The sequence below is a fragment of the Neoarius graeffei genome, chromosome 8 (assembly GCF_027579695.1).
Source record: "Neoarius graeffei isolate fNeoGra1 chromosome 8, fNeoGra1.pri, whole genome shotgun sequence".
NCBI classification, from domain to species: Eukaryota; Metazoa; Chordata; class Actinopteri; order Siluriformes; family Ariidae; genus Neoarius; species Neoarius graeffei.
Genome location: NC_083576.1, coordinates 86732180 through 86744246, shown reverse-complemented (window position 1 = coordinate 86744246; position 12067 = coordinate 86732180). Strand labels below are relative to the sequence as shown.

At 37.8% G+C, this 12067-nt stretch overlaps 1 protein-coding gene across 1 annotated transcript in view; it reads right to left on the bottom strand.

Moving 5' to 3' along the window:
* bmal1a (basic helix-loop-helix ARNT like 1a) overlaps positions 1-5649 on the bottom strand; it is a 40249-nt gene extending 34600 nt beyond the window's left edge. Inside the window, exon 1 of the mRNA XM_060928428.1 lies at positions 5493-5649. Coding sequence (XP_060784411.1) covers positions 5493-5511 — 19 coding nt within the window. The 5' untranslated portion in view covers positions 5512-5649. The remainder of the gene's footprint in view (positions 1-5492) is intronic.
* Positions 5650-12067: the final 6418 nt, after the last annotated feature.

Here is a 12067-nt window from a genome sequence, read left to right as displayed (position 1 = left end):
CACTTTAATAAAGGCTTTAAAACACATGGGGCTGCACAGGAAGAGGAACGAGTCCGACCCACTGGAGGGAGCATCGTTAGACACTGATCAGCTGGAGGCGCGCGGACGGCTCCGGGGTGACAGGCTACCTTTAGCGGCTCGGGCTTCCTTCTGTACAGCCCCGTGTGGTTTTAATTAATTAATTATGAAATTTAATTTAAAAAATATTGTAAATACACAATAAATGTCCACACTATTTTTGAAAAATTATAATTTAAAAATGTACATTATATAATACAATAAATATACACACTATTTTAAAAGCATTATAATTTAAGATTATACAATGTTGAAACATACACAATTTTTTAAAAATTATAAATAAATTATTGTACACACACACACCAATAATACGCATATATTAATTTATTTTTAAAATGTTTGTACATGATTTTATGAGTCCGTCTCAGAAACTGGTCTCTCATTTGGGACATTATGGTCAAAAAATAAATTTTCTAAATTTTACTTTTTTTTTGCATTTACCTAACACTCAATGTTTCTTTCGTCATGTTTAATAAGAATAAAGATAGCATCTTGCTTTATCTGGCCTCCACTGTGGAAAATTTTGATTACAATTCAAATGCTTTTGTAAAATTGATTTCTATATAAAATAACTCCATCATGAAGAATTAAAGCCCCGCCTTCACAGATGAGTGAAAATATCAAATAAATTTCCTCTTTTTGATTGCTTGGGTTAAAAATGCCAGGTTATGATGACTGAATTGATTATTCACTTAAATATGAATAATATGATACATTTTGGGTATTTGATATGGCGAAATAGGACACAATGGAAAAATCAAGAACACACCGGAAAGATGAGAATAACGGCGGTGGTAAAAGAACAGCGACTGTACTGGCTGAAGGTCGCGCGGGTCTCTGCTGCGGCGCGCAAACAACGGGACATCACTACCGCACCGGACGGAACGGGGGGCGGGGCAAAACGACTGGCCATAGATTCTATCAAAAGTTCGATCTAAATTGACCATGGTTGCAAAATATTGGCCAAAAATACGCAAACACTACGAAATATGAAAAGTAAGATGAAAAAGAAACATTCTATTGCCTTATACTGCAAGACTAAAACAAAATAAAACTGTCAAAACTCACCTTTTCAGTGATAACGCCCGAACAGATCACCCGCGTAACAGAAAGACCGCAAATGGAAGCACGATCAACTTCTAACTGTTGGAATAGAAAATTCCACTCTACACATGCAAATTGTTAATGCGTGTCCTTCCCCGCACACAAATAACACGCTACGGTAAAAAATAGACCACAACTCATTTTATAGCTCAGAAATTCATACAAGACCAGCTACCATCGTAACATATTCTGTAAGAAAAACATTCTATACCTAACTTTCAGCTTTCATTTTAAAAACAAAATCGCAGATTTATAACTACATTTTTATACGGCGTAGTGATTTTAAGTTCCTACTTTTGGTGAGGTCGTGACCTTGACCCTGAGGCTTTCCGTTTAGATCAAAACACACGATCGTATTGGTTTTGGGTTTGCGGAAAATGGAGTTACAACGGTGATGAAATATTTTGCATGATGTTTTATTACGGTTATGATTATTCTGTGAGTGCACCAATCCTTAGGTGCATAAAGTTACAACTTAAAATACAATTAGTGATAACTGTAGACTTTTCAGTGGACTACAACCTTTTTAAGGGAATGCGATGTAGTCAACCATTTATCATGTCCCAGATCAAGCCGCCATTTTTCCACAAATCTGCAGAATTTTTGCCAAATTCTGAATAGAGTATTCGCATCAAAGATTTAGTTTTATCTGTATTATGTCTTTCATCATTTTATTTCAAATTAAAACCAACATCACCATTCAAAACCGTATAGTTTATTGATGGTATATTTAGTGGGGGACCCCCACAGCACCCAGTTTCTGAGACAGACCCATATACAATAAATATACACTATTAAAGAATATTTTTAAAATAGCTTCAATATTATGTATAATAATTACACTTTAAAAATAAAATATTTAAAATAATTTATTGGATATACAATACACAAATAAAATTATTTTAAATTGATAGATTTTTTATTTTTAAATAATCATGTATAATAAAAACCATTCTCAGGAATAAGGGTACTACACAGTACCTTTCATTCTTTGCTGTAGTGGTACTCGGGCTGGACGATATGACTAATATTGATATCGTGATAAGTGCACTGTGACACAAATTTTCATGATATATCCTCCCGCCCATTTAAAAAAAAAAAAAAAAAGGCAAATCCAATGTCAAGTTTTTACGTATACAAAATAAAATTGTAAAAAAAAAAAAATTACAATTTCCCTTCCTTCCTTTTCAAGTGCTTTATTAGACAGTAAATAAAAATCACCTTTAGGTCTAGTAGTTCATGGATTTTTTTTTTTTTTAAACACAGAGATAAGTCTACAGGAGATTAACAAACAGCTCTACATGATGCTGGTTGGTAGCTACAGGTTTCTGTAACGAGTGAGTGACTTTAGCCTTGCTACAGAACAAAACAGAGGACGTATGTGTGTGTTTTCCCCGTTCTCTCTCTCTTGGCTACACCTTTTTAGCGCACATGGGCTCAGGAACATCGTGTTCCTTTGAGCCAGTACTGCATCACTCACTCACACTCACGGTAGTTACACATTTAATACACCGTCACATTTAAATCACAGCACGTTCTGTAAGATCCATCAACAACAACAAAACCCCCAGCTGCGACTCCTCGTATCTTTTATTATATGGATTTAATATCACTGAAATCCTTTAAACCAACGTTTAGCACCACGAGGTCACCATGACGACACAATTTTATCACCACGTTAGGACAAAACATCACGTCTCGCATTAAACCATTAAAACCCGTGACCAAACAGACTTTTAAACCTTTACTGATCTACCAGGAGCCATTATATTTTAACCCCCTTCATGAACACACACTCGGACGTATACACATTTCCAGCACAGAAAACTCCACATGCGTTCTTACTAAAACACCTACACACAGCAACACAACGCTCGAGTGCAAAAGTTTGTACACCCTTAGAACAAGGGCGATTCGGATCGACGTTTAACAAAATGGTAGGCAAGATCGATCAAAAAATATCACAATCAAGTTATCATGAAATTTGATAAACACGAATACAGCGAATTCAGTAAACAGCTTTTCACGATCAAAATGGAAAAAAACACAATTAAGCAACTAATGTGTGTTAATGAGAAAAATAAAATCTAAAATATACCAGTAACATTTGCTGTGCGGTTTATTCCATCATGGTACAACTTTAAGTTTTTTTTAGGCCGACTGTTGTGCAAGATTTCCAGGTTAATTTTTTCCATCTTTCATTAATTGTAAAGAAACTGACTTAAATTTATTCCCCCCCCCGATTTAAAACAAGTCTGGGGATGAAAACTTTTGCCTTGAACTCTCTCCGTCATTAACTTACACATTCATTTTATTTCCTTAAAAAAAAATGAAATAATTTATGAACAATTTAATTTTAAGTAAACAATTAAATGCATTTTTTTCTGTTTAACACCACAAGTAACAAATTGTTTCACACACAGGAATAAATTTTGCCATTAAAAAAAAAAAAAAACATCCATTGTCAAAAACAACTTTTTTTTTGGGGGGGGGGGGGGGGGGGGGGGATTTTTGTATGAAATAAATTTTGAAAAAAAATTAAAAAAAAAAAAAAGTGTTTCTTGGGGTCAAAAACTCATTTTGGAAAAAAAAAGTTGATTTGTCAAGAACAAAAAAAATAAATTAAATATTTGTCCTGGAAAACAGTGTAAATTTATCATCTTGAACAACTTCCTGCATTTAAAATAAATAAGATTAATTTTTTGATCAAATAAATTGTGAAAAACATTTTTGGTCAATTAAAAAAAAATAAATGGTAAATTTTTTGTATTGAACAAATTTTGAAAAACTTTTTTTAAATTGTTCAGCGGTTTTTTTTGGTCAAAAACAATTTTCAGAACAAACATTTTTGGTCAAAAACTTTTTTGCAAACAATAAAAAGGTCAATTTTTGTAATGAAAATTTTTTAAAAATTCTTTTTTTGTCCTGAAAACAGTCCTTTTTTTTTAATATCTTGAACAACTTCCGGGGGGAAAAAGGTAAATTTTTGGAATTTTTTTTTTTTTGGGGGGGTGGGGGGGTGGGGGGGGGTGGTGTTTGTTTTTGGGGAAAAAAAAATTCTCAAAGAAAAAAAATTGTGTCGAACAAATTTCAAAAACCATAAACTATTTGGTCAAGAACAAATTTTAAAAATAAAACAAACTTAAAAAATTAATGGGGAAAAAAAAAAAGTGTAAAATGTGTGTCTACAATAACTTCTTAGGGGAAGAAAAGTGTCAATTTTTGCAAAGAGAAAAAAAAAAACTTTTGGGTTCAAAAACATTTCTAAAAGAAAAAAAAAAAACTTGTGGAATTTTTTTAAACAAATAAAGTCACAAAATAAATATCAGTCAGTCAAATCTGTGTCAAGAGGTTTTTTCCTCCACTAGTGTGTTGTTAATAATAATAATAATAATAATAATAATAATAATAATAATAATGGCCAAATTGTTCAATTCTGATTGACCAATCAAGGAGGGGTTTTTTTTTCCCCCTTAACACATGGCTGTATTTCTGAAATGCTATTGGCTAGTTCGTTGCTTGGTTACGGTTACAAAAATTAAATTTGTGTCAACAAAATGGCCGACTCTGCTGACTCAGCAATGCCGCGTTTCGCTATATTTGACAAAGAAATGATAAAACAATTGAAAGCTGCAAGTGGAAATGAAAATACCAAAAAAAAAAAAAAGTACAAATTTTTGAATGGCTTCCGAAGTATGAATTTGGCCAGATATATTATAAACAAGTAATCGTATGGGGCCGAGTAAAATTAAGGATCAATTTCATTTGTGATTTCAAAGTTTTGAAAATTTTCCTAAATCACTCATGAAATTAATCCTTACTCAGCCCCATATGATTACCTATAATAATAATAATAATAATAATAATAATAATAATAAACCATGACCTCAGTGAATCATCCTGTATTACTTATTATTTATAGATGATTATTTTGTTGTCTTAAACTGATAATCTTAGTAAAATAAATAGTGGATATGTTCTGACTGAGCCCACAGCAGAGAGAGAGATGGAGGAGCCCCACAGTGTTCATTTCACCTCTTTATAAAATAAAACCCTGAATCTCCAGGAGCTTAATCACTGCAGTAAAAGTGTCTCTCACTCACTCACACTCAGTGAGGAAAACCAGCTGTTCGTCTCCGTCCAAACCCAGAATAAACCCAGAATCTCAGTGAGGAAGCGGTTCGGTGTGAACTCTGAGGGAACACTGACCACAGAAATGTCACTGTCGCTCCTCCTGCTACTGAAAAACCCACAGCCCTCACACTGCCACACCATTTCAACACACAATAACCACATCATCAACTCACCCGAGGCGTTCAACAGCATCACATTATATTATATTATTTTAAATTATATTATATTCCATTAAAGTCGCTGAATCCGCTCGCACTGTAGCTCACAGGGAGGAACTGTGACATAAACACAGCGCTTGCTGACCTACTTTTCTCCTTCCGTCGGGCCACTAACCTACATTTTTCACCCAATAGCGTCTCTCAAAGCCCGCGTGCACCTCCGTGCACCAATCAGGACGCGGCCTTCGAGCAGCGAGCTCATGATTGGCACTCGTAAGAGCCAATCAGAACAAAGGGCTCGTTCTGACGGTTAAACGATATGGCTGATGATTCCAAGTTAGCAGCAGTAGCAGTTACAAACAAACAAAAGTTAAGGAGTGTCATTTAGTAACTTATAATAATGTTTTAAGTGGATTAATTTATTATATGAAGAAATGCAGTAACCATAAAACGTCGTAAAACTTAGGAAAGCTACAGAGACAGAGCGCGCGCGCGCACACACAGGAAAAAGAAATGAACTATTAATCATTTTACGCCCTTACACACACACACACACACACACACACTTATACACCGTATTTCCCATAAATCCTCCTCAAAATGATTACCAAAACGTACACTGTTAAAAGCAAAACTAAAAACAAGAAGGAAAATGAGTGTAATGTTTAAAAAATACAGCAGTTTTCACTGTCCTCAACTCATAGGATCAAATTATCACAACAAAATGGCGTCTTCCTTTCTGACCAGGATATGTCTCATCTCATCTCATCTCATCTCATCTCATCTCATTATCTGTAGCCGCTTTATCCTGTCCTACAGGGTCGCAGGCAAGCTGGAGCCTATCCCAGCTGGCTACGAGCGAAAGGCGGGGTACACCCTGGACAAGTCGCCAGGTCATCACAGGGCTGACACATAGACACAGACAACCATTCACACTCACACCTACGCTCAATTTAGAGTCACCAGTTAACCTAACCTGCATGTCTTTGGACTGTGGGGGAAACCGGAGCACCCGGAGGAAACCCACGCGGACACGGGGAGAACATGCAAACTCCACACAGAAAGGCCCTCGCCGGCCACGGGGCTCGAACCCGGACCTTCTTGCTGTGAGGCGACAGCGCTAACCACTACACCACCGTGCCACCATGTCAGGATTATATCTATATATATTTTAAAGTGCCATTCCACCATTGGATGTATTTTTTGGCATAAAATACAATATATTTTATGACAACATGACTAGACAGAGAAATCTTTTAGCTTCAAAATGATATATCAAACATAATTTTTTGACAACGACAAGTATATTAATTTTGCGACCAAAGTCACCTACCCTTTTAATTTCCGCGCGTGATGTCATCGGCAGGTTCCCCTTCTTGTGTACCACGTGACGTGTGACATGGCACATATTATCAGCAATGGCGGATAGAACGTGATAAAAATAATACCAATAAATCTAGCTAATACCAATAAATCTAGCTAACTGAAAGATTAACTCAAAATTTTTCGCAATTTTTTTGGCCCCCATATACGAGAAGAAATGACTCTCTCACTTTGGGGGTTTCCTGGTCTAAAAATAGACCAACACGTGGTACACAAGTAGGGGAACCTGCCGATGACATCACGTTTCACTACCGCGCGGAAATTAAAAGGGTAGGTGACTTTGGTCGCAAAATTAATATACTTGTCGTTGTCAAAAAATTATGTTTGATATATCATTTTGAAGCTAAAAGATTTCTCTGTCTAGTCATGTTGTCATAAAATATATTGTATTTTATGCCAAAGAATACATCCAATGGTGGAATGGCACTTTAAGGAAAATAATCAATCGAGGACGACAGAGCTGGGTATGCTGTACCCAGATGTACAGAGCTGCGGTAATTACAGAGGGATAAAATCGATGAGGCACACCATGAAGTTATGGGAACGGGTATTGGAGGCGAGATTGAGAAGAGAGGTAGCAATCTGTGAACAGCCGTACGGGTTTATGCCAAGGAAGAGCACGTCGGATGCAATTTTTGCTTTAATGGAGAAGGTGCTGTAGTGGGTAGCACTGTCGCCTCACAGCAAGAAGGTCCTGGGTTCAAGCCCAGCAGCCGGTGAGGGCCTTTCTGTGTGGAGTTTCCTCCGGTTTCCCCCACAGTCCAAAGACGTGCAGGTTAGGTTAATTGGTGGCTCTAAATTGACCATGAATGGTTGTTTGTCTCTATTTGTCAGCCCTGCGATAACCTGGCGACTTGTCCAGAGTGTACCCCACCTCTCGCCCATAGTCAGCTGGGATAGGCTCCAACTTGCCTGTGACCCTGTAGGACAGGATAAGCGGTTAGAGATAATGGACGGATGTTAATGGAGAAGTACAGGGAAGGCCAGAGAAAGCTACATTGTGTGTTTGTAGACCTGGAGAAGGCATACGATAGAGTGCCGAGAGATGATTTATGGTATTGTATGAGAAAGAGTGGAGTGAACGAGAAGTATATCAAAGTGGTGCAAGACATGTATGAGAACAGTGAAACAGCAGTGAGGTGTGCAGTTGGAATGACTGAATGGTTCAAGGTGAAGGTGGGACTTCTTCAAGGATCTACTTTGAGTCCTTTCTTGTTTTCCATAGTGATAGATCGCTTGACGGACAAAGTGAGGCAAGAGTCACCATGGAACATGATGTTTGCGGATGATATTGTGATATGTGGTGAAAGTAAAAAGGAGGTTGAGTTGGGTTTGGAGAGATGGAGGGATGCATTGGAATGAAGAGGAATGAAGGTGAGCAGGAGCAAAACAGAATACATGTGCATCAATGAGAATGGGGATGAGAGTGTAGTGGAGATGCAAGGAGTAGACATAAAGAAAGTTGGTGAATTCAAGTACCTGGGGTCAACTGTGCAGGAAAATGGGGGCTGCGATAGTGAGGTGAGAAAGAGAGCGCAGGCAGGCTGGAGCAGCTGGAGAAGGATTTTGGGAGTCATTTGTGATCGGAAAGTCCCAGCAAAAAAGTGAAAGGTAAGATGTATAAGACAGTAGTGAGACCAGCTGTGATGTATGGATTGGAGACCGTACCCTTAACGAAGAGACAGGAGGCAAAGTCGGAGGTGGCAGAGTTGAGGATGTTAAGGTTTGCGATGGGAGTGACGTTGGACAGGATAAGGAACGAGCACATCAGAGGGACAGCACATGTGGAGAGCTTGGGAATGAAGCTAAGAGAGATGAGACTGAGATGGTATGGGCACATCCTGAGAAGAGATGCAGAGCATGTTGGAAGGAGAATGTTGAGGATGGAGCTGCCAGGCAAACGAAAACGAGGAAGGCCAAAGAGGAGATACATGCATGTGGTGAGAGAGGACATGAAAGTGGCAGGTGTGGTAGAGAAGGATGCAGAAGACAGGGAGCAATGGAGACGAAAGCTCCACTGTGGCAACCCCTAATCGGGAGCAGCCAAAAGAAGAAGAAGAATCAATCGATGACACGGTGTGATGCGGATGCATCAAGTGTGAAGTGGAATTACTGTACTGTACTGTTTTAAGTCTGTTCTTCATCTTATAATTACAGATGTGCTTCAAATTATTAATACATCCTTGGAGACTGGTGTTGTTCCTGTGTCCCTAAAAAAAGCTGTTGTAAAGCCCCTTCTTAAAAAAAATAATCTGGATCCTTCAGTGTTAAATAATTACAGGCCAATATCAAATCTACCATTCATCGGGAAAATCCTGGAAAAAATTGTCTTCAATCAATTAACTGCCTTCTTGATATCAAACAGCCGTTTTGATAATTTTCAGTCAGGATTTCGTGCCAATCATAGCACTGAAACAGCGCTGATTAAAGTTATAAATGACATACGTCTTAATACTGATGCAGGCAAAACATCGGTCCTGGTATTACTGGACCTCAGTGCAGCTTTTGATACTGTTGATACTGTTGATACTGCTATATCGACTTGAACACTGGGTTGGATTGACTGGTAAAGTTATCAATTGGTTAAAATCATACTTAAAAGATAGAAGCTTCTTTGTTACCCTGGGAAATTGTTCCTCAACGTCAATGCCCTTGACCTGTGGTGTCCCCCAGGGGTCGATTCTTGGACCATTACTTTTCAACCTTTATATGCTCCCACTTGGGCAAATTATCAATAAAAATTCAATTTTGTATCACTGCTATGCAGATGATACCCAAATTTATTTTGCTCTATCACCAAATGATTATGCCCCCCTTGAATGTCTCTACCAGTGTATCGATCAAATCAATAGCTGGATGTCACAAAATTTTCTTCAGCTGAACACAGATAAAACAGAAATAATTCTATTTGGAAAAAAAGATGAAAGACTCAGGATTACCACTATTCTTGACACAAAAGGGATTAAAACTAAAGAAATGGTTAAAAATCTTGGTGTTTTCATTGACAGCGAGCTAAACTTTGACAGTCACATGAAAGCAATCACTAAAACGGCATTTTATCACCTAAAAAACATTTCCAAACTAAGAGGACTTATGTCAAAACATGATTTGGAAAAACTAATACATGCCTTCATCTCTAGTAGGGTTGATTACTGCAATGGCCTTTTCACAGGCCTGCCAAAAAAGACCATCAAACGACTTCAGCTGGTTCAAAATGCAGCGGCGAGGGTTCTCACACGAACAAAAAGAACAGAGCACATTACTCCAATTCTAAGGTCCCTTCACTGGCTTCCAGTAAGCTACAGAATTGACTTTAAAGCATTGCTGCTGGTGTACAAATCTCTAAATGGTACAGGGCCCAATTACCTCTCTGATATGTTGCAGCGGCCTAACCCAATCAGATCTACCAGATCAAAACAGAAAAATTTACTATTAAAACCAGTTGTTAAAACAAAGTGTGGTGAAGCAGCTTTTAGCTACTGTGCAGTGCAGCTATGGAACCAACTGCCAGAGGACATCAAAAATGCTCCTGCTGTTGGCAGCTTCAAATCTAGACTAAAGACCAAGCTGTTTTCAGATGCTTTCTGTTAAATAATTAATATTTTTACATTTTTTTATAATCTTTACTTTCTCTGCATGTTTTAAATTTACTTTAACTTTATTCTATTTTATTCTGCTAGTTTCTTTTTCTTTCTTTTTCTTTTTCTTTTTGGCATTTTAATATTTTATTTCTACTATTGTTTAATTCTTATTATTTTCTTTTAATTCTTTTAATTCTTTTAATTAATTATTTTAGAATAAAGATACAATTATTTTATGTAATTTTATTTCTCTATTGATTACTGTTTTTGTTTTTACTTCTGTAAAGCACATTGAACTGCCATTGTGTATGAAATGTGCTATATAAATAAACTTGCCTTGCCTTGCCTTACTGTTCCAACCCAAAAGTTCATTATTTATTTCCCCATAACTGCATGCCTCAAAGAGTTTTATTCCTCTTACACCACAGCAAGTTGCCAGTGATTTGAAATGCGACTTTATTAAATGTAATAAACGACAAGTAATGCTTGTTACCCATTTCATTACAGGTATTTGGCAGACACTCTTATCCAGAACAATGTACAGCATACCCAGAGCAGCCTGGGTACCAGTCGGGGGTTTGGTGCCTTACTCAAGGGCACTTCAGCCATTCCTGCTGGTCTAGGGAATCGAACTGGTGACCTTTTGGTCCCATGGCTTCACCACATTTCATGTTGCGGAACGTCTGTGAAATTCTCTCACTTCTTACATTATAGCAGCAATAAACAGTCTTTCCCTCGTCAACCTCGACCGTTTCTCGCTCTTGAACTTGTCATGTTATTGAGAAACTGCTCTGTCATAAAGACTTTCCTGCAGCAGAAAATTGACCGATTGTGTTACAAAGCACTTATGAGGATACTCTAAAAAGTTCTCAGCCTCACCCGGAAACAAGGGGCATAACTCCCATTTTGGGGTATAACTGTATACGATAAAACCTTACATCACTGTCCAGAAAAACTCAAATGAAAGAAGCAATCAAAGAAAAAAGGAGAGGAAAGCTTCGATCTGGCGTACTGTTGCTCCAGGACAGTGCATCCAGGACAATACTGCACAGGTGGCAGTGGCAGAAGAATCCAAACGTGGCTTTGAACTGTTGCCCCATTCACCTGACTCACCCAACCTGGCACCACCTGACCTCTATCTGCATGGTCACCATTTTCAGAGTGATAACGAAGTCATCCATGCTGTTGAGGACGATCTGGAGGCTCAAGATGTCACCTTCTTCCGCGAAAAGAGAGCGAAGCTTGAACATCGATGGACCAAGTACGTTGAAGTTAAAGGAGACTATGTAGAAAAGTAACGCAAGAATAATCTTTCTTCTGAGACATTTTCTGGGTGAGGCCGAGAACATTTTGAAGTACCCTTGTACACTGGAGACTTCATAAATCCATCATCTCATTAAATATTCTCCAATAACTTGGATTCTCACACTTTGCTTTTATAACTGCTTATAAACCTTTTCACATGTACTGAACACCATTTCTGTACTTCACTTGTGACAGTCCTTATATTCACCTTCTTCTTCTTCTGGCTGCTCCTGTTAGGGGTCACATCATCGTGATCCATGTACAGTATTTGAGTTGATGTAGGTTTTTACACCGAATGCCCTTCCTGATGCAACCCTCCCC